General features: G+C 37.4%; 1 protein-coding gene across 1 annotated transcript; it reads right to left on the bottom strand.

The window, feature by feature from the left end:
* Nucleotides 1-17,999: 17,999 nt before the first annotated feature.
* Nucleotides 18,000-23,049, bottom strand: LOC130723908 (factor of DNA methylation 1-like). Its single transcript, XM_057575052.1, has 6 exons — nt 22,154-23,049; nt 20,742-20,890; nt 19,423-19,620; nt 19,107-19,319; nt 18,462-18,708; nt 18,000-18,314 (listed from the first exon to the last, which is right to left on the bottom strand). The coding sequence occupies exons 1-5, from the start codon at nt 22,596-22,598 to the stop codon at nt 18,568-18,570; spliced, it is 1,146 nt and encodes a 381-aa protein (XP_057431035.1). The 5' UTR covers nt 22,599-23,049; the 3' UTR covers nt 18,000-18,314; nt 18,462-18,567.
* Between the last annotated feature and the right edge of the window lie 576 nt (nt 23,050-23,625).

Genomic DNA, 23,625 nt, shown 5'->3' with positions numbered 1-23,625 from the left:
ACATAAAATATGAATAATTAAGATCAAGATATATCTAATATAATAACTTTTAGGTTGTATACCTATTTTTTTCTTCCTGGGATTGTAGTTTAATTGGTCATAGCACCGCCCTGTCAAGGCGGAAGGGTCAAATACAGTTAACATTTGAAACTTATCTATTAATATATATAAGAAAGATAAAACATTTAAACATAAACATAAGATAATAACGACATATAAGTGTTTGACTAATTAAAATTGTATGACTTATTAAATACATCATTGTATTATTCTATATATATATATATATATATATATATATATAAATTTCTCAATAAAAGTGGAGTTCGTGTCCCCGTAAGATAGCTCAAGTGGTAGGAGCTGAGGACATATGTGTTGGGTAGGGGGAGATCTAGGGATCGATTCCTTGCGGGTACAATTTATCTTTCGGATTTAAAAAAAAAGTGAAGTTCGTAAAAAATTATCCGTGCATCGCACGGACAAACGGGTATAATACTAGTTCAATATAATCAAAGAAAGTAACTTAGATTTATTCCACAGTTATTTTATAGTTATAAATTTAAATTAATGATTTTTAGAAGAAAAAAACTGAAAGAAACACACTCTAAATTATAATTTTTCTTTTTTTAAATCTTTCAACAATTTTTTTATATGATTGTTAAAAGCTTAGAAATATTTAAAAACATAAGTTTTAGTATATATTTAAACATATTGGAATTTAGACTTTTAAGAAACCACCAACCAAGATCAACGTTGGTTTTCTGTCAAAAAAAAAACCAACGTACACAAAAAAACTGTTATGTATTTTTTAATTAACCATGATTTATGTTGAGTTAAATAGAATATTATGTTAGAATCTTTAACAATAAAGTTAACTCTGTTAAATAGAATGGGGTGGTGTGTATATTTTCAATAAGAATGGGGCTAGGTGTTTTGTTGCAAACCTGAAGGGGGTAAGTGTATTTTACTCATAAGTAAACAATAAGTTTTTTTAAATGAATTATTGAGAAATTCACCATGTTATTCTCTAATAAAAGAGAGACCTCATTCTCTTTAGATAGACTCTCTAGCAAAAATCTCACTTCCACAATATGCCACATATTCGGCATTCTCTCTCTTTAATTGTAATTGTATCTTGTTTTTATTTGAATCTCACTTTTGCATTTGGTTGAAGTACCCCTTATACTTATATTCAATATATTATTCATGGCTTATAAAAAAAAACATCATCACTCTTGAATTATCTCAATTTTCAAATTTTTATTTATCTTTTTTTCATATTTATATTTTCAGTTGTTACAATCTTTTCTTTTCAAACTCCATTAACTTCCTCAACTAATCATCAATTTGATTTCCATCTCCTTCTCACCCGTGTTTTCCCATATTTTGATTTCTTCCTTTTTTTAATTTTGTGATTTAGTTGGCTGAAAAAATCATTTAATTCTTCATATAAAAGCTGATGTTCTTCCATCTCTTTATGTATATCTTATTATCTTATATTTTAAAATTATGTCATTCAGTAAATCATTATATTCACAAATTTAAATTGTAAATTTACTAAAGTTAAAAAGTTAAATATTAGCTTGAAATATTAATAATTTTTTAAAAAGATTGAATTTTTTTCCAGAAAAATTGAAATATTAGTACTTAGTGATTTGGATAAAAATTAATACTTAGTGATTATAATATCATCTTATTTTTAATTTCAAAACTACTATTTATTATTTTTACTATGAAAGTGCATAAAATTACGTGACTTAAAAGTTTATAGTTGTTTCAATATAGAAGATGACATGTTGACTTCACCTTATACTCCTTGAATTTTCTTAGGAACCAAAATCAAATTTTCAAGATTTTATGGAACCAAAATCATATTTATCGCTAATTTAAATTATTAATTTAAAATTACTATTATCTTATAAAGTAGTAAAATGATATTGTTATTTGATTCTATATTTCATTATTTTACTCATTCATATGACTATGTAGTCGGATTCTCTTGACGTTGTCAACCTTGTCTTGTCCACTCCCCCTTCGACTCATCTGTATGCTTCGGTGGTTTGAGACATCAAAGAGCTTCTGGGAAGACCTTGGAGTTAATTTCTCTCACACTTTGCGAGAGGGTAATGCTTATGTTGATTTCTTGGCGAAGTTAGGAGCCCAGCAGGATGAGGTTTTAGTGCTTGTTGAGAACCTGTTTGTGGGTATGAGTTTGTTTCTCTTAGCTGATGCTTTAGGCATCTCATCTTTAAGGTCTTAGCTCGGGCATTTGCCTGTTTTTCTTTTTTACTTTATGAGCTGGACAAAAAAAATTCATATGGCTATGTGTTGATAATATGATGTAAGTTGTTACGGTCAAATAAGCAAATTTTGGATCAATAATCACCTATCAGTATAAATATATGATTTAATGTTTAAAAGATATAAATATTGTTCTAAAGTTTTTTTTTCCAAAGTTTTAAATACAAGCCTCAATATAAAATAATTTAAACATTTTAAAAGTTTCAAAAGAAGAAAATCAGTGCACTCCCGTGCATTGCACGGGCTAAAAGACTAGTCGTCAATATATTTTACATCTGTTAAATATTTGCACAATCCTCATCCTTATAATGGTAAAAGAAATTCAAATTGTTACTCCCTCGGTTCCTAATTATAAGACATAGTTTTACATTTTTCATATTTCTAAATATAAGACTTTTTACAATAATCCAACAAAAATGAATAATGTTCTCTTTACACCTCTCTTTGAGGTGGAGAGAGGTAGAAGGAAGAGAGAGATAAGATGTTTGGCATGCCTAGCTGATAAACTAGCTGAAAGCTGAAAAGCTAGTTGATAGCTGAAAAACTAGCTGAAAGCTGATAAGCTAGCTGAAAGCTGAAAAGCTACGTAATTGAAACAAAAATGTTTGGTAAAACTAGCTGTTTAATAAGCTGAAATTGTAAAATGACATAAAAGGACATACTTGTATAATTCTTTTTATATTTAACATTGCTGTATTTTCACATTAATACCTATATGTTATTATTATTAAAATTATTAATGAATATTTTAATTTCACTCAAGTTATTTATCATCTTAAAAATATAATATTATTTTTTACTTATTTAATTTTCTGTATTTTTATTAAATTAAATAGAGTAAAACAAATAATTTTCAATTTTTAATATAAAATTATTTATTTTATTCCAAAGTAGTAATTATTTGTGTGCGGGAACGGCGTGCATATGAGACAAGTGTGATAACTGATAAGTAAATAGGTTTAGTAAAAAACATATAAGGCTAAAGGTGAAATTTTAATAAAATAATAAGGACAAAAATGAGAATATATTTAATAAGCTATAAGCTTTAAATTTTAAGGGCTTAAAGCTACTGAAATAAGTTCATTCACTAAACACTTTTATAGACCTTTTAAGCTAGTCAAATAAGTTTTAAGCTAGTCAAATAAACTATAAACTAACTGAAATGACATGTCAAACATAGCCAATATTTTTGGATCGAAACATTATCCTAGGTTTGAAAGGAAAGATATTTACAGTACTATAGTTCAGAAGCTAGGTTTTAATAACATGGAATATTGGATATGGATCCTATTCTCTAAAAATAGGAGCCTATTGTTACAAGAGCTAGCCAATAAAAGGAAGAACAATCAGAGGAATCTTCTGAGGTGGCGAGGAAAGAGGACTTCAAGAAATTCACTGCTAGGAAGGTTTTGATTGCAGATGAAATCTCCGAAGTCGACACTAAGCTTGAGGAGCTGCATCGAGAGATTACCAAGTTGGAGAAAAAGCGAGCTGATTTGGTCGAGGAAGGCCCTGCTGTGAAGGCTCAGTTGGAGGTGCTTACCAAGGACTCCAAGGCTCTGATCATCTCGACAAAAGATGTTATCAAGGAGTTGGAGGTTGACCAGGCCGTAAAGAAGGATCTCGATGCCAAGATTTCCACCTTTGCTGATCGCTTGAATTCCTTTAAATTCCTGCTTTAGAATTTTATCTTATCAATATGTAATGATGGCACTATTTTAACCATGGCTTTCGATGCCGATTTGCATGTAATATTTCGACAATGGTTTTGGCACGTAGGCCATATAATTTGACGTTTAATTTGCCATGTCTTTTCAGTTTCCACTACGCCTTTATTCTGACGGCTATTCACTTATTGTAGCACCGTTCAAACTTCCTTGCACCCCCTTACGTAGTCGTTGCTTGGTTTCTGGGGAATGAACCCATTTATTGCAATCTTATACCACGTTTTCTTGATTCAATGTAAGTCTTTGTTCATTAAAGGCCAAAGCTATTCACGATGGTAGTGGTGATTTATGTGGCCGGTAACCATAAGATGAAGAGTTGGCAATCGATTGCCACTAATTAATGCACTCCTTTGTTGTTTTACTATAAATAGAGCATTCTTGGTTACTTCTTTTCAGCAACTTCTTCAAGCTCTTCCTTGCCTTTTTCTCAGAATTCTTTTCCTGCTTCCTTTTCAGCCATGGCTAGCCGTCGTGTTCTTAACCAGATCCGAAGCTTGGCCTTTGAAGAAGACCTGTTTTGAGAATTGCATTCCTCCCTTTCTCTGGCTGAAGAGCTTACCAGGCTCGTTAACCAGCTTTTGCAGAGGAATATTATTGCCTCTGTAAAAACTCCTCTCCTGGAGTTCCTGGGCCTCCTGCATGAAGCTGTACCCCTATATGAAGAACACCGGGAGCTTACTGCTCGAGTGTTCTTTGCTGAACACCAAATTGAGGAGAAGATGGAAGAATTTGAAGAGTTGAAGGCTGCCCTGAACCGAGCGGACCCTGAGGGGAGTGTGGGAGCTTTGAAAGCCTTGGTGGACAAGCTTTCTTCCGCTGCCCGTGAGGAGCTGGATCTTCGACAGGAGAAGTCGAGACTGGAATCCCAACAAGAGGATGTCTTGAGGCGCATGGAGCCTCTTAGGGCTAAATACGATAGTTATAGGGCCAATCCCCCTTTTTAAAGTTTCTTTGCCATAGTTGTAAATGCTCTATTCCAATTAATAAAACATTCGAGTTTGGCAATTTACTTTGTTTATCTTCTTATTCTTGCTTCCTTATTCGATGTTTACTTCATACAACGTTGGCTTATACGTTTTTAAGTATTTGCCATTTACCGTTATTTGTCGATTTCGACCTTCTAATTCTTTAATCGAATAAGCGTTGTGTAAAAGTACTTTCTCGACTGTGAAAGGGCCTTCCCAGTTTGGGGCCCACTTTCCATAGCGTTTATCCCTTTTATCGACTGGTAATACAACCTTCCATACGTAATCACCGGGCATAAAAGATTTAGCTCTAACCTTTTTATTATAAGCTTTAGCAACGCGATTCTTTTGCCTGGTTAAGGTATCCAATGCCAATAGTCTTTCTTCGTCGAGATTGACTAATTCATCAAGCATCATATTCCAATAATCTTCACTTGGAATTTCCTCTTGCCTTTGAATTCTGCTTGATTGTAAATATACTTCTGCTGGTAACACCACTTCTTGGCCGTACGCTAATCGAAATGGCGTTGCCCCGGTAGCTTCTTTAGGTGAATTCCTGTAAGCCCAAAGCACTTGGCCCAGTGTTTGATGCCATCTTTTAGGTTTTCGACCAATATGTTTTTTAATCAAGGAGATCAATGTTTTGTTGGCCGCTTCTACTTGACCATTCGCTTGAGCGTAATAAGGAGTCGAGGTTAGGAGTTTTATGCCCCAAGATTCCGCGAATGATACCACTTTTTGGCCTACAAATACTGTGCCTTGGTCTGTAGTAAGTGACTCAGGTAACCCGAAACGATACACTATGTGATTCTGAATGAAATCGATCACCGTGTCCTGGGTAACATTTTGTAGAGGAATTGCCTCTACCCACTTGGTAAAGTAATCTATAGCCACTATTATGTACTTGTGTTGCTTAGAAGAACATGGGTTAATTTCGCCAATTAGGTCTAAAGCCCATCCCCTGAATGACCAAGGTTTAACGATTGAGTGTAATTCACTTGCTGGCACATGTTGTATCCCTGCGTGTCTCTGGCAATCTTGGCACCCCTTGGCATACTCCATACAATCTTTCATAATAGTAGGCCAATACATCCCTTGTCGAAATAGGATCCATTTCATCTTGATCCCTGCCTGGTGGGCACCACATAACCCATCGTGAACGGCCGAGATAGCTATGAACGCGTCGTCTTCACTTAAACACTTCAGTAGTGTTCCGTCGACGTTTTTCTTGAATAGCTCGTTTCCCATGATGACATAGCTCATTGCCCTGTATTTCGTCTTTCTGTCTGTGGTACCCACAGGATTTTGCAAGTAATCGACAATTGGCTTTCTCCAATCATTAGGTGCCATGTTGTCAATGACTAGGACGTTGAGGTCAGAGGGGTTTAGTTTTTCTTTGACTTCGATAAGCTCTTTTAGCCTATATTTATCGACCATATATCCTGACGCGATTTGTGCCAATTCATTGGCCTCTTGATTGTCTATTCTGGAAACATGGCCTAGCCTAGCGTCGTCGAATTTGGCCAACAGATTATTAGCTTTCGTGTAGTACTTAGCTAGATTTTCACTGATGCATTTGTATTCCTTGGTGAGTTGCTTTATTACCAACTCAGAGTCTCCTTTTACGACAACGTTCCTTGCCCCCAAGGCTATTAGGATCTCGAGGCCTGATATCAAAGCATCATACTCGGCCTCATTGTTCGAGCACTTCTTCTTGATCCTAAACTTGAACTTCGTGGGGATGCCCCCTGGGGATACTATGAACATCCCGATTCCGGTGCCATTTTTATGGCTAGAACAGTCGAAAAATAGCTTCCAAGGTTGGACACCCACATAGGTTACAATTTCTTTAGGCAAAGTATGATCTACTAGGAAATCAGCGACTGCTTGCCCCTTAACTGCCTTTAGTGGGGCATAAGTGAGTGAATATTCGGTTAGGGCCAAAGCTCATTTGCCAATTCGACTGTGCAAGATCAGTTTAGATAACATGTGCTTTATTATATCATAATGAGAAAAAACCATTACATCAATTGGCTTTATATAATATTTCAGCTTTACACAAGAGAAGTACAAGCATAAGCACAATTTCTCGATCATGGTGTATCGAGTTTCTGCATCATTCAACACCCTACTTAAGTAAAATATGGCTCTCTCCTTGCTATCTTCATCTTCTTGAGCCAACATGCTTCCAATGGTTCCATCTGTGGCAGAGATATACAGCTTCATTGGCTTTCCTCCTATAGGTGGTGCCATTACAGGTGGACTGGACAAGTACGCTTTGAGTTCATCGAATGCTTTCTGGTGCTCTGCTTCCCAGCGAAACGTGTCTTCTTTCTTGAGTCGAAGAAGTGGGGAAAATGATTTGGTCTTCTCGCTGAGGTTGGCAATAAATCTCCTTAGGAAGTTAATCTTTCCTAACAATGATTGCAGTTGTTTCTTGCTGGTTGGTGGATTTGTGTCGAGAATGGCTTTGGCTTTGTTCTTGTTGATCTCGATGCCCTTTTTATGCACCACAAAACCCAAAAAGTCACCTACAATAACACCAAAGGCACATTTAAGGGGATTCATCTTCAAGCCATATTTTCTCATCCTCTCAAAGGATTTCCTTAGATGCAACAAATGGTCATCCCTTGATGGGGATTTCACCACAATGTCATCAATGTAAACCTGCATGAAAGTTTCGATAAAATCATGAAAAATGGTATTCATTACCCTTTGGTAGGTCGCGCCAGCGTTTTTCAATCCAAATGGCATGACCACCCACTCGTATGTCCCCAAGGCACCAGGACATCGAAAAGCTGTTTTCGACACATCCTCTTCTGCTATGAAGATTTGGTTGTAACCTGAGTAACCATCCAACAAGCTTAAATATTCGTGACCAGCAGCTGAATCCACCATCATCTCAGCAATAGGCATGTGATACTCGTCTTTTGGAGTGGCAGCGTTAAGATCTCGGAAATCGATGCAAACTCTCATCTTTCCATTCTTCTTGATCACTGGAACCACGTTGGCTAGCCAGTCCACGTATCGAGCCGTTCTGATAAATTTACACCTGAGGAGTCTTTCAATTTCTTCCTTGATTTTCACCAACACATCTGGATGGAACCTCCTGGGCAATTGCTTGACCGGTTTCTTGTCTTCTTTGATGGGTAACTTCAATTCCACCAATTCTCGACTGAGGCCAGGCATTTCATCATAATCCCAAGCGAAACAGTCTTTGAATTCCTTGAGTAATTTCACCATCCTGTCCTTCAACTCTGGGTCAATTTCATCATAATCCCAAGCGAAACAGTCTTTGGCCTCTTTTCTAAGCCATCTCCCAGGTCCACTTCTTCCAAAGGGTCTTGTGCTTCCATTTTCTTGGAAATGTCGACCACTGGCTTTTCGAAACCTAATGGACCGTCATCATAGATGCAATCCAGTCTCAAATCGCAAAGATCCTCGAATTCGCATTCATCGACTCTCTGCTCGTTTTTTCTTATGCACGTGTTATCCTCATTTGCTGTTGCCTCCTCTTGGGATGTCATTTCGACAGGCAGAATTGAGGCATTGGTTTCTTCAGTAGCCATTTCTTTGGCTATTCTTGCGGCCTCTAAGGCCGTCCTTATTCTGTTTTCGGCTGCATAAGCCGAAATCCGAGCTAGGCTCGAATTAATCATCTTTAACCTCATTTTGCCACTCAGTTGTGGCATCCTTTTCTTCATCGCTGTGCCATCCACTCATGGCATCAGGTTTGTATGCTTCATTAAGGTTCAAACCCATGATAGGATCTAATGTCACTGAGTACTCTGAGTACGGGTTGAAATATTGGGAGGCCACTGTGTCTAGAGGAGCAATTGTGGCTAAACTTTTGTCGAAATTCTTTTTGCTGACGTAGCCTGTCTCCGCTAAGTAGTAGCTCTGATCTACTTGCACATTCTCGACGACTCCATCTGCTTTCCAAATGGAAATACGTTGGTGCAGGGTTGAGGGCACTGCCCCCACGCCGTGGATCCATTCTCTCCCCAATAGCAGGTTGTAGTTGGCTTTTGAGGGCACCACGATGAACAATGTGGAACGGGCTACCGCTCCTACGGTTATGTTCAACATAATTGCTCCTAAAGAAGAACCTGTCTTCCCCTCGTAGTCGGAAAGGACCATGTCGTGAGGGATTAGGTCTGCTTCAGTTTTGCCCAATTTCTTGAGCATGAACTTAGGCATTAAATTGATTGTGGCTCCTCCGTCGACAAGAACTTTATTGACTCCTTTTTCGTCGACTTTTGCCCAAACGAACAACGGCTTCAAATGGCTTTTCATCTGCTCCGTTGGCCTCTGGAAAATAGCTCTTTCGTCTTCGACGGATCCTTTTTGCATCACGTAGTAGCACAAGGGGTTGTCATCCGGCTCTTCCTCGTCGTAGTAGTCCTCTTCATTTTCGGTTAGCTCCGAGATTCTGTCGAATTCAGCGGGTAAGATATACACTATGCAGATGATGTTAAGATCTTCCCTATCACTGTCGTCGAAATCGTCGAGCATGTCTTCATCCTCATCCTCAGCCACATCTTTCCCTTTTTCTTTGGCCGGGTTTGATGGCACAACTGTTCTTTGTTTGATGGCGTGGTCAAGCTGGTTAATAATCGACGCCACATTAGGTTCATTGCGAGGGTTATCTTCTGGCTTTATGTCCCATAAGGAACGGAACTTGCCACCTCTTTCTCTCTCAGCTTTTCTTTTCCTCAGGAAACGTCTGAATTGAGTTCTGGTCATTTGCTCAGGGGCATAGTAGTTTCCAGAGCCATAGGAGTAGCTCCGTGATACGCGGGAGTTGTTAATATAGGAAGACCCCTGGCCCAAATCGATCTTCGACCACTTCTGGTGATGCTTCGGTTTTGGGGGTGCTGACCTGAACCATTGATTCTTTGGCAAACCAGCATCAGGGACATAAGTCTTGTCCTTGATTCTTGACTTTTGGCCTCTATTGCCATCGAGTTCTTGATCCCTTTCAATCCACTCCTCGTGGGGATATTTCAACCTTCTGGACACAGGCATTTTGCTCTGGTAATGCCTCTTCATCTCAGAATCTTGATAGGCTTTAGCTGCTGACTTGTCGAAAACGGCACTACACCGAGGACAAAGCATGACCTCTTTCTCGCCATCTTTGCTTCGTGACAAAAACTCAACAAGAGTTTCTCCTGCCTTGGGGTAAACCTCCTCTAGGCTCACCTCTTTCGCGACCTCTGGTTCTTCGACAGCCATGTTTTCCTCCTTTGCTTCCTCGAGTATCAGGCCCAGATTTAGCTTCTCAGAAATGTCGACCATGCCAATGTAGAAAGGTTCCACGTAGTTGGCTTCAGCTACCTGCAGTGGGTCGGAATCAATCTTCATTTGGCTTTTGGCTTTCTCGTCATACTTGAGCCTTCCCGAATCCAATGCCCCCTGCACAAGATCCCTGAAACGAACACATTGTGAGGTCCAATGACCAAAAAAGTTGTGATATTTACAATATTTCTTCCTTTTCCTTTGTTCAGGAGAAGGAAGTTTTTGGTCTTTAGGGACCACAAGCAAACCATTAGACACAAGTATATCATAAATTGCATCACATTTGGTCACATCAAAAGTATAAGTTTTCACAGCAGGAATCGTGTTCTTGGGGTTTTGCTCCCCAAGTTTGTTTTCACGTGGTTTCAATGCTTTACAAACATAAGGATCCCCTGGCTGAAGTTCAGCCAGATTGACATCATTTAATCCGACGTCTTCAGGAACTTCTCGATAGACACATGGACTTTGACATACTGGATCCGCATCTATGTACGCTACCTTCTCCTTCTTTGGCCACTTAGTAGTCTTGGCCCTTTCCTCAGACTTTTCGGCCTTTAGCACTTCGATGTGCCTCACTCTGTCTGCGAGTAAGGACATATCTTGAATATATTGAGTGTCGATTTTCTTCCCAATAGAATACTCTAGACCACCAGCGGCTAAGACAACTAGCTCGTGTTCAGGGACATGGGTGAAACACCGAGATTTAAGCATCCTAAACCTGTTTAGATAATCATCAATGGACTCTGCTGGCTTTCTTTTGACACTAGCCAAATCTTTCAGACTCACTTTGCACTCTCCCCTAAAGAATTGTTCGTGGAAAATTCTTTCCAACTGGGCCCATGTATGGACTGACCTAGGAGCGAGGGTAGTGAACCAGGTAAATGCATTCTTAGTTAAAGAACTCGGGAAGTACTTCATTTTCAAGTTTTCATTGATGGCTAGGTCCCCTGCTTCGATTTGGTACCTGGCTATGTGTTCTACAGTGGACTCCCCTGAATCCCCGGAGAACTTAGTGAATTTGGGGACCTTCCAGCCTCGAGGAAGCTCTGATTCGAGAACTTCCTCTGTAAAGGCCGACACAAAATGGGGTCTATTCGCGAAACCCACGTTGAAGCCATGTTGGTTCAACAATTGTTCCACTACAGCAGCAACATTTTGTTGCCCCCCAGCGTTCTGGTGTCGAATTCTTTCTAGCACACCATCAGCGTGTTCTTCCCTGTTTACCATATATACATTTTGCAATGGCGGCTGCACTGCCTCGTACAAAGGGTTTGCCCTCATCTCTTGGCGTTGCGGCGCCTGGTAGCGCACAGGGGCAGGGACATGGTTAGGCAACGGGATTTGGTTAATCCCTGGTGCCGGTTGGATTTCGACTGGTGCCCCCAGGGCTGTCGCCAAACGATCCATCTGTCGTGCCAAATGCTGATTATTGGCATTATTATTTTGGAGCACAGGGTTGATTAACTCACCTATCTGTCGAGATAACATGTTAACCATTTCATGGTTACTGTCATGTACCTGTTGCCTAATGGCTTGAAGTGAACTAGTATTCATACCTGTAGATAAATAAACTTGTGAACTGGATCCAAGAATAGGAGGGCTAACTCGACTCCCCAAATTTAGCATTGTTCCATTTGCCCCAAAAGGGGGTATGCTGAATGGGGGAACATTTTCAGGGAACGTCGAATACGCGCCTTGTATGCCTTGCATCATGGACGTAGGCATACCATAAGGCATGTTTTCCCTCGTAACTGTTGGAACAATTTGTGTCTGCACTGATGTAGATACAGGCATTTCTGCAACTGCAGAGATTGCTACATCCTGGGTTGGCATAGTGGTGCCATGCCCCATTCCAGTAGACACTTCTTCATTATTGTTACCACTACTTCCCCCATGGCTGCTCTGATTACCCACGTTAGACCCTTGAGGAGAGGTTCTTCCTCGATTGCTCGCCATACTTATAGTCTTACCACTTCTCAGGTGCATATAAATCACAATCAAGGCAAGTAACAAATACCAAATAGCATGCAGCAAACAAAACACACGAAACGCTTCTGTAAAACTTAGTTTTCACAAAAACGGTCCCACCGGGCGTGCCAATTTGTTTACGTGGTTTTTTGGTAAACAAATATCCTCTTAGTTCGACTAAAGGAAGTTTAGATTCGGGGTCCTTTTGAGAAAACGCTTTGCCAAAGTGTTGCGTGTGTGAGTGCTTTTTCGATAACACCAAGTTGGTTTAAACAGAACTGAATTTCATTACACACGGGTCAATTACAAAGAAATCACATACATCAAAATAACATAAAAACTACAAAAGATGAAGATCTCGACAGGGAAATGCGTAGAAGAACTGGGGAATTAACAAACTTAAATGCAAGAAAACTAAAGCGTTGGTTCTGCAACATACTCCTCCATCATCACGTTTTGCTCTCTGAGTCTCATTGATGCGGACGTTTAGAGCTTTTTGGTGAGCTTTCGGAGTTTTGAGTTGGGAACCCCTCTTTCTGCTGCTGCTTCTTCTATTTATAGTGCTGTCATTGCCCACGTTCTTGGCGGTTTTTCTTGGGTGCATGATGGCTTCGTGGGTTTTGAATTTTGGCGCCATGCCCCACGTTTAGCCGCTGGTTTTCGAGCACGTGACTCTATTGCCAGGTGGGTGGTTCTGAGTCGTGGGCAACCGTTGCTATTCGTGGCATCGTGGGTATATGCACGTGCTTGTAGTTACTTGTTACTCGGTAACTGCCTCTTCCATTAAGATGATCGAGATTTCTTCATCTGCTGAGTTTGTCGAGATATAACTCTTCCTAACTTGACTTTGAGGGGCACCGTATGCTGAGTTGCCGGTTTCGCCATAGCCCTTGTTGTCGAGAACCCACCTTTGCACCATGATGTCGAGAGTCGTAGTCCTCGTAGTTTTTTAGCTCAACAGATATACTTGTAATTTAACATTTACTTCATTTTCTTTCACCTTTTTCTCAGTTACGACTTCTTCTCCTCTCACCAGCTGCTCACCACCGCGCGGGCTCCCTTACTCTGCTCCGTTAATGTGATTCTTTTTCTGGATTTCCCCGATAACCCACTCGAAGCAGACAATCATGTTCGCAGATGGTGGTTAATTAATATATTGCATGTTCAATGGGCAAATGAAATCTCACAATAAAAACTATTGATTTGTTTGTCCAACAAAAATCACGGGTAATTACAAATCCAATAAAAAAGTACTGATTTTAATATCAAACCAAAAAGGTTCAGATCATTTTTTAAATACAAGAGACTAAATTATAAATTTAAAAATTTGACGATGGTAGAAAACATGATAAATCAAAGAAAAAAAAGTAAAAAACGCTTTTTTTTAAATGGGTACTTGAGAAATTGTCAATATATTTTACATCTGCTAAATATTTGCAGCATCATCCTTATAATGGTCCAAGAACATTCAAATTGTTAATGATAATATTATTCCTAGACTTCGCTTCCAACTTAATTTCAGGTGGTTAATTGGTGGATTATAATTGGAATTTTAATTTTTCTTGCATGGGCTTGGGCTGTTTTATGCAGGTTCAAGCATCAGAGAAATCGACAAAAAAAAAAAGCACAAGGGAAGGTGATCGCAAGAGGGCCTAAAGTGGGTAGATTATTTCCTCTTAAATTTTCATTTCCTAGTCTTTTGTCTTTTGCTTGTAAAGTAAAGGTGCCCACTAGGGTGGACCATTTTATTTTTGGTTTACCGGTGCACCATGGGTATATTTGACTTTGCACCAAGAGTAATTGAGACTTTACCCCTTTTTCTCTTTCTTCCTCCAACTTTCCTGTCCTTACTTTCACTGTCCTTCTTCATCGGAACTTCCTTATTGCTTTCAATTTGCGTTGATCATCTCCACTGCAACATCAGTTGCTTCTTAAACCCATTGATGAAGTCATCAGCTTTTTTGTACACCTCTTAATTTTCTGCCATCCCTTTCTCTGTCAATATCAAAATCATCACCTTCTTCTCTTAAAAAATCAAAATCAAAAGTGCCCACAAATCAAAAATCAAAAGCTTGCATAGATCCATCTTCCATATTCTCTTATGCTTCTTTTTCTTCTTCAATCTTCTTCTCTTTGTTAGCACAGATCAATGCCTGCCATGTCTCTATTTTTTCTTGGTTTCAGTAAAAAGGATTCAATCTAGCTTCACTCTTATTCTTGTTTCTGAGTTTTATGTGTTTCAACTTTCTTGGTAATGCATTATCTCTATTTTTTGTGGGTTTCAATTAGACAAGATTCAATCTTTCTTCTCTTTTTTGTTGTTTCTGGGTGGGTTTTTGAGTTTCGTTTTGTCTTTGTTTTTCAACTTAAAAGATTCAATTTTTCTTCTTTGGTTTCTATTTCTGGGTTTTGTAATAGGAAGTGTTGCAAAGAGGGTATGGAGGTGAAGGTGGGAAGGCGGAGAGTGCTGGAGAAAAAGGAAACCTGCAAAATTTACATTGTAATTTAAGCCATCAGCATTTCTGAAAAAATCCACACAAAAAAACAAAGATGATTGCAGAACCACCCACAAGTTGAAAGACAATCCAACTAGATCAAGCTCTGATTCATCTCGAAGCCTTCTCCTCTAAGCACCAATACTTGGGGCATAGATATTAACAAAGATTCACATACCTTAATTGACTGAACACTGGCCTGAAAAGGAATGCATCCCCACCCCCACCCCCTTTTGTTCCCAACGTTGCTTAGCAGTGTTTCTTCCACGAACAACATTTTTCGGATCAGGATGTGGCAAGAAATGCCGCACATGAGCTGGGAGAAGAGCATGTAAGAGGAGGAGCTGTAGGTTGTCAAATTATTTTTTTACCCTTTTATTATTCAACTAATCCTAACCATTCAATTATAAAATATTCTAATATTCTCAGATCTAACGGTGATTAATCGTGGTCCACCGGTGGACCAAAAAAAAAGAGGTCCACCCTAGTGGGCACCGTAAAGTTATTCCAAAAGTGTGAGGATTGGCATAAAAAAGTATGTCATCAATTGTTTTGTCTTATTTGCTAAAAACTGGATTATAAGGAAATAATAATGTTATTTTTTATTTTTCTTATTCTACGTGCAAATTGGCTAAAAACAATTCCTTATCTTTTCCGTCTCATGTTCATTAGGTAGCCAAATGTTTTGATATAGTGTGTTTGAATCAGTGTTAGCAGAATTGGATCTGACCATAATTGGATTTGGTCAAAATTGAATCTTGTGACGTGAATTTAAGTGACATGATTTATGTATGGATAAATATACCCAAAATTGATTTTCGTAATTGAATTATTGTAGTACATATACACAAAATCAGATCAAGCTGATAGAGAAGCTACCTCAAGTCAATTCTGCCAGATCCGGATCAAACTTGTAGAATCGATTCTCAAAATTGGTTCCCAAACATTTTCAAAACGGTTGAGATCTACAATTGAGGCTCTGATCCACAGTTGGAGCTCATATTAACGTTTGAGAATTGCAACCAATTAAACACACTAATTGTTCATTATGATCTTTGAGTTGTGTCTCCTATCTCATGCACAATATAAGTACTTTGTGATGTTTATCGACGCCTATATCCGCTTTGCTTGGGTATATTTTCTTCACTCTAAAGCTGGAGTTTTTTCTAACTTTAAGAAGTTTTTATCTTATGTTGAGAATTAGTTCCATAGAATAATAAGATCTTACTCTCCGACTCTAGTGACGAGTATGTCCTCATGCCTTTCAAGAGTACTTGCAGTAAAAAGACATCATTTTTTCAATGTTCATGTCCTTTACGCCTCAATAAAATGACGTTGTTGAGTGGAATAATTGTCACTTGCTATATGTCACTAGAACATTACTCTTTGAGGCCTCTGTTTCCTCTCAATTTTTGGTTGAAGCTTTGTCCACTGCGATCTATTTGATCAACTTGATTCCTCTTTCTTTCATCTCTTTAATGTTCATGCTAGTTAGATATCATTTATCCTTTTGGATGTGTATGTTTTATCCACTTACTACCGCTTTTCTAGGATATAGTAACACTAAAAAATGGGTTATTGTGTTATGATGTCTCTGTTAATCGCATCTGAATTTCTAGGAACGTAATTTTCTTATATCATCAATATTTTTTTCCTGTTCTCCTTATAGGCCTAACAAGTTTGTCACTCTTCCTGGTTTTGCTCACGTTTCTCTATATGCAGCACGTTATAAACCTGGACATGTATGTGTTAGACGCCCGATTATTCCACCACATGCAGATATTGATCTGTCTCTTCTCGGTGCTGATCCACCATTTTCTAATGCTGATCAACCACTTCCTGATGTTGATCCCTCACCTCCTAATTTTGATCCACACGTTCCTGCTGAAGCTTCTTCGTCAGAATCATCACTGGTTACCATACGTAAATCCTCTCGTATGCATCGTGCACCTGATAGGTATGGATGTGAACATACTTCTCTTACTGCTACTTTATCTTGCCTATCTATTCCTACATGTTATTCAACAATTATTAAGGATATGCGTTGGGTGAAAGCAAGACTCTAGGAACTGCAGGAGAATTTTACTTGGGACATTGTTTCTTGTCCGTCGAGCGTTAAACTCATTGGTTGCAAATGAGTTTACTTTGTGAAGCTGAACTTTGATGGATCTCTTAATCGTTCCAAAGTCTGGTTAGTGGCTTAGGGAAACAAACAAGAAGTGATGCAGATTGGGCTGATTGTCTTGATACTCAGCGATCTGCCTTCGGTTAATGCATATTTCTTGGTCTTGCCCTGATTTCATGGAAGAGTAAAAATAAGTTCGAGTTTCCAAGTCCTCCATTGAGTCTGAATATCGGGCTATGTCTACAACTTGTTCAGAGATAATTTGGCTTCATGACTTGTTGGCTTAACTAGGATTCCCTAGGCATGATGTCACCCCTCTTTATATTGAAAAGACTATACATAGTACTGGCAATCCAGTTTTTCATCAGGGCGCTAAATATATTGAGGTGGACTGTCATTCCATTCATGAGATTTTTGACGATCGTGTTATTTCTCTTCCTCATCCCACCTAGCAACTCCAACTCGCTAACATTTTCATGAAAGTTGTTCCTCGTCTTCATCACCAATTTCTACTAAGCGAATTGATGTTTCTTGACCAACTGCATCAAGGATGTTAATGAAGATATTAGTTTTTTTTTTTCTAATTAAGGTTGCACAAATTAGAAATTGTAATTATGAGTTGTAATATTAAGCAGGTGTGGGCGATGCTTTGTAAGTGGAAGTTGGCCATTAAGCATGGTTTAAGTCTGTGCTGGAAGGTGGCCAGGTGGGGTATAGAAATGTGCAAAATGAATCAGATAATTCGCAAGAGGTTATTAATTTACTAAGACAAAGAGGTTTGGGGTCTCTTCAATCTTCAAGTTTAGGTTTTAGATGTTCTCCAGACTCCGCCTTCTCCATCTTAGGCGGCAACTTACTCTCCACCATGCTCCAAGGGAATGCAGTGCTGCACACAGAGAGAACAACCCCTTTCTTTTTTTGGCATCACCCCCTCCTGTTGTGTTTATTTTACAAGATAATGATAGGGTTAATAGACTAATAGTTAGTTCTTTCTATTTCCTTTCTACTTCACCAAATAATAGTGCAACTCATATTAAGGAGTGAAATTTTTTTTTTCTCCATATAACATTAATATATAATTTCAAATAATTTTTTAATTTCAAAATATGAAAGTATCCATACTATTAATTAAATATGTATGACAATTCAAAACATGGGTTAACCACCTAGTTATACTTGGAAAAGTTGGTTATCAACTCTTTGCACCACCACCAAGTACTACTACCACTTTATGGGGAGAGTGTCAAGAGTTTTTAAACCCACCTGGTAATATACATATTTATAGACAAATAAATTTAGCAGCAAACTATACAGATGGATTTTATCAAAAAAAAAGGTCCTTGTGTCTAATAAGTCTTCTTCTGATCTCCTATGCACTTGATCCATCTTCTCTTTCAACCATGTTTTGCTTCTGCCATTCTTTTTAGCTTTGAGACTATAAGAAAGAAACTTTAATCAATACAAGTTATTCACAGACACCTAATGTAAATGGATAAATGGCAATAAAAAATTTCATAATGTAACATAATCATAATGGTCTAACAATATATTGGTGAATTACATTTAAAAATACTTGCAGGACCTGAGAGAAAGAAGTTCTACTTTCTTTTGCGCTTGTGAGTCTTCAATAGCCTGATAATATATTGGAAAATTTCTTTCAAAGTAGCTTTCCTTTCCTCCTTCCAGTTCTAAATTTCAGGGATTGCATATCTTCCACTTGAATTGTATTCTTCTATTTCCATCAATGCATTTCCCACAGCCTTGTATACCAGTTCACCACACTCATTCCTCAATCCTTTCAGTTTTTCATCATTTTCATCTAATACTTCCTGAAAGTATCAAAAATCTCAAATCAATGACTCCACCATTATGAGGAAAATGCTATATATATGTCCTCGTTTAATCATGACATCTCCCTTTCCCCTTTCTTGCATCCTTTTTTCAACACTTAGCCCCAAATCAAACATGGAATATTTATGGTTGTTATACAACTACTACTCAATCTGCATTCTGACAACCATTCAATTTATTCTATATTTTTTGTTTGACATGTGCAACTGAACAATCTTAAATTCTTCCCTTCTTTACGATGATACTAAAGAGTAGTCATATAATTTAAAAGATCAAATACACTTATATGCTTCTCATATTGAGTTTTCACCTTCATGAAGGTACTAAAGATGATATCCATTTGATTCATAGTGAAAATTCATAAGCATGTACGTACCTGTAAAATGCCATTGACCTCAATCATTTTGAAAGGATGCCAAGCTGAATCCTTCAGATTCTCTTCCCATGATGAACATAACTTGGCAGCTATCTCCGGCCATTGTTCACGTGAGTACCTCTGCAAGCAGAAATTTTGAAAAGGTATTGGGTCTAATTCTCCCAATCTTTTGATTCCAAGTTCAGATTGACCTCTGAACATATCTGGTAAACTCTACAGGAAAGAAAGCTATGAGAGTTTATCTATTTTACACTTCACATCTGTTATCAATAGATTTTAGCAAAAGAGTATTCATTAAAGAGGTTGGAAATCTCACTTCTAGAGATTCTTTCCGCACATCAAGTATTTCTTGTTTATATTGGTGCTCTTTAACCACAAGGGAACTGTTAAGGACTTCCACAAGCTCCAAGTAATCCATTTTGTCCTGTAACTGATTTCTAAAAGTAGTAATTTCAGCATTCAAACTGCCACCACTTTTTGCATGACTCTGATCTTGTAATATTATTCTTTTCAACTGTGGCAGTGAAAATTTAGAAATTAGAAAGAAGATTATTCAATGACAATAATAAATTAAATACGAATAAGTATCCTAGCAAACAGCCATATTGAGCATCACATGGACTAAATCACTAAATGAAAAAGAGAAAAAAAAAATCATTATATTATTAGTGAATGTACATTATCTGTTAATCATATCATGCTCAAGTAAAGGGATTTAGTATAAAAACTATCGATGACATTTAGTAACTAAGAGGAAAATAGCAATCATGAAGAGCTCATACTGACTCCAACTATTACATGAGTCTCATCAGTTAGTTAAGCTAGCTAATGGGTCAGTCACTAATTCTGGTGCAGGGTAGTTAAGAGGTTAGGAGATATGATAACATGTAAAATAGAGCCTCATAAGTACATATGATAACATGTAAAATAGAGCCTCATAAGTACATATTAACTGAAGTACCGCATTCATTCTTAATCAATGAAAGGAGATTTAATTTCTTCTGTCATTTTTTCTTGGATGATATCATAGCCCTGTCGTGCATCTTTGAGTCATGGCGAGAAATTCAAATTTAAACTCTTCACCAGCCCTAACTACCTCTAATAGTATAACAGCTTTCCATCAGTTTGCAACTGACTCTATTTACATATTAATAAGCTTGGTTAACCACAGTATTCCTTCTCTAGGAAGAACCTGTTCTGATCTTCTTGTAAGCTCTGAGAGCTCTTGAATTTTTTCAATAATAATCAGAATCTTATTTCTAGTTTGCTATCAGTGGCATGACATGTCCAAGTGGAAGTTTATAATTCACAAGATTCTAGAGATTCTAAAATAGTTTTCTTAGAATCACTACCACATCAAATTATTTCATGTTCTTTACCCATCCAAAATAAGTTAGCTTCCGGAGAATGATCTAAAATCTCAGCTTGTTTTCCTCAAAATTGGCACTGAGTACACTATATATGTAGCTAAAATAACCATATCTTATTACAGGCAAAATTAGAGTGAAAAAGTCTAAAAATTAAAATGCAACCAAGTAAATAAAACTGGTACTAGAAATAGACTGGGGATCTGATTATATAAAATCCTTCTAATGATTTATTTTCAGGCATCTGAAGAATCTGACCGTTACTTACTTTTTGAATCTCCTCTATGAAATTCTTCTCCTGTTGATCATTTAGGGCTTTACTCTCCTCCAATTGCTTGCTAAGGTACCAATTGTCTATCTTCAAACATTCCATGTCATCATTCATCTTAGAGTTCTTGACCCTCATCTTGTGTAATTCTAGAAAATATTAAGCATAAGTTTAACAAAAGAAAACAAAGCAAGCATTATTAAAAATAAAATTCCAATAATATTTTAAAGGCAACCCAACTCTCTCTCTCTCTCTCTCTCTCTCTCACACACACACACACACACACATAAAGACAAATGCAGGAGAAACCAGAGTGTCACATTAAAGAAGTTATAAGATGGTAAATTTGGTCTTGAATCCTAAGGAGAAGATGCTCATCATATAGTTGTGCATCCAGTGACTGATTCCAGTAGTCCTAGTTATTATGACTAAAGTAGCTTTACAGATAGGGGTGGGAATAGGCTAGGCCTAGGTAGGCTTTGCTTAAATAGGCTTAGCCTGTTTAAAAATCTTAAGGCCTGAGCCTGGCCTATGGCCTATCAAAGGCTTTTTTTTCGAGCCTGGTCTGGGCCTTCCGAAAGCCTGGCTTGGCCTGGCAGCCTGTTTAAAGACCCGTTTCACAACAAGAGTTTTACGTTTGTTAATAAATTTATCTGTAAAGAAGTTATCAAACTTATAAGCTAACGGGTTAAATTATACTAAAATAATATTTTCAACAATCAGACTTATAATATTATCAGCTAATAGGTCGTGATGAAACTAAACGAGATTATGTTGGTTTCTTAGAGTTGAAGAGTCAATTTAAAATCACACGCCATATTAAGATATTTAAATACGTCATATATTTATTTTTAAAAAGACTTATAACTTTGAATCGTTATATAAGTCAATTTGCTTAAATATACTAAAATCTCAATAAGTATATAATATCAAGATATTATTATAAATTTTTAATATATAGACATCATCAAGGGTAAAATATATTTATACTTATCATATTTACAATTTACCAAAAAATACTAATCATATTTACTTAAATAGGCTAGCCTGTAAGGCTTACAAGGCTTGTTGAATGGCCTGAGCCTGACCTTTTTAACTAAATAGGCTTTTCAAAAAGCCTAAGCCTTGGCTATTTACCAATTTGGTCTGGCCTGGCCTGGGCCTGTGGTAGGCTAGGCCATAGGCCCCTACGAACGGCCTGGCCTATTCCCACCCCTATTTACACCCCTATTTACAGACATTATAAAAAAAAAGTAGCTTTACAGAAGCAATGACATAATGGCAAAAATAAATTTCAAACCAAAATAAGTATAATTTGCTAATAAAAGTGCATATTAGAAAATTTTACATTCTAGCAAGTTTTACATACAGATAACATTTTCTCCTTCCAACATCATAGTTCAAAGTTATACCTTCCTGGGCATCATGCACTTCATCTTTCTCTTTCATCAACTTGTGCACCTTATTCAAAGACTCATTGTACTTGCATTCCATTTCAAGCAGACTTTTCTCTTTGTACTTAATTTCCTCTCCAAGCCGTATAACGACTCTTCGGACCATAGCAACTTCCTCACTATGTTTATGCTCCATCTCCATCATCTTCTGATCCCTGTCATCAATTTCATTCTGAAGGCTCAGAATAAGCCTATACTCAACCACAAAAGCTAACTCAAGAGTTGAGGTTTGCACAACCCTTATAAACACTTGATTGGCCTTATCTCTAGCCAATGTGGGACTTCTAACACACCCCCTCACGTCCAGGATTTGAACAGACTGGAACGTGGGAACAACAACGGGTGGCCCAAATATGGGAGGTCTCCACACAACAAATGGATCTAGGATAGGCTCTGATACCATATTAGAAATTGGGAGGCCTATACTCAACCACAAAAGCTAGCTCAAGAGTTGAGGTTTGCACAACCCTTATAAACACTTGATTGGCCTTATCTCTAGCCAATGTGGGACTTCTAACAGGATAGAAACTCAAGGTTCCTGCATAATAAACACAAAATGAAAGCAAAATGGCTAGGCATTAAGACTCAGAAACAAGAAAAGTTTTGAACTTTAACTAAAAACAATGAAAGTTTTGAACTTTTTACTAAGATGGAACATAATATTTAAAACAAACAACTCATTAGCAGAAACTTGCTCACAGCTAAATCAACATTGGAGGGGGTTTCCTTTCAACTCTCTCACAGACTTGAGACAATGATTTAGAGTTATTTCCCTCTAGAAACACCAAAGTCTCCTAAAAAGAAACACACTTTCTCTCCCTAGCTTCCAGAAAGAAAGGCTTCAAACATGAAGGTAGCAGGAATGAATGTAGTGAGAGTGGGGAACTAAGGACTTATTATTATATTATGTTTTATCTCTAATTTCTTCTAGTCTCTCTCATCTCCACTCAATTTACACTATAAAGTGAAGTGGGAACGCAATCTTATTCTATTCTCTTTTTGAATTTCATTCCTATTAGGGAAGTGTTAGCAACACTACATTTTTTTTTTCATTTTGTTTGATTAAAATTTATATAGGTCCACTAAATTATATTTTTAGTATAAATGATTGAGTAAAATACACTCACCCCTCTCAAGGTTTGTTAGAATTACACTCCACCTCATTTTTGTCTAAAATCTACACCTCACCCCATTTTATATAGATGCAAATTTAGTGACGAAAATTATTCTTCATTAATAATTAGTTATTATTTAAATTGTTAATCAATAATTTCAAAAAATATTTTCAATATAATCCAATAAATTTAAAAATGAAAACATCACAGTCCTCGTCATTCTCTCAATCGCGGTCTTCCTCCATAAATTCACAATGCAAATTCTGCAATAGCACACCCGACCGGTTTACAAACCATATCTCGAACATAGGGAAA

Source organism: Lotus japonicus, chromosome 6 (genome assembly GCF_012489685.1).
Source record: "Lotus japonicus ecotype B-129 chromosome 6, LjGifu_v1.2".
Classification (NCBI taxonomy): Eukaryota; Viridiplantae; Streptophyta; class Magnoliopsida; order Fabales; family Fabaceae; genus Lotus; species Lotus japonicus.
Note: the sequence above shows the minus strand (reverse complement) of the source record. Positions and strands in the feature narration are given on the sequence as shown.

Bases quoted from the DNA above. Each gene is read 5' to 3' on its own strand.
- LOC130723908 (XM_057575052.1), bottom strand. From the start codon at position 22,598: ATGGTATCAGAGCCTATCCTAGATCCATTTGTTGTGTGGAGACCTCCC. The intron at 19,621-20,741 runs GTAAGTAACGGT...TCACTGCCACAG, and splicing joins TCATAGAGGAGATTCAAAAA to TTGAAAAGAATAATATTACA. The intron at 18,709-19,106 runs GTACGTACATGC...TGATACTTTCAG, and splicing joins AGGTCAATGGCATTTTACAG to GAAGTATTAGATGAAAATGA.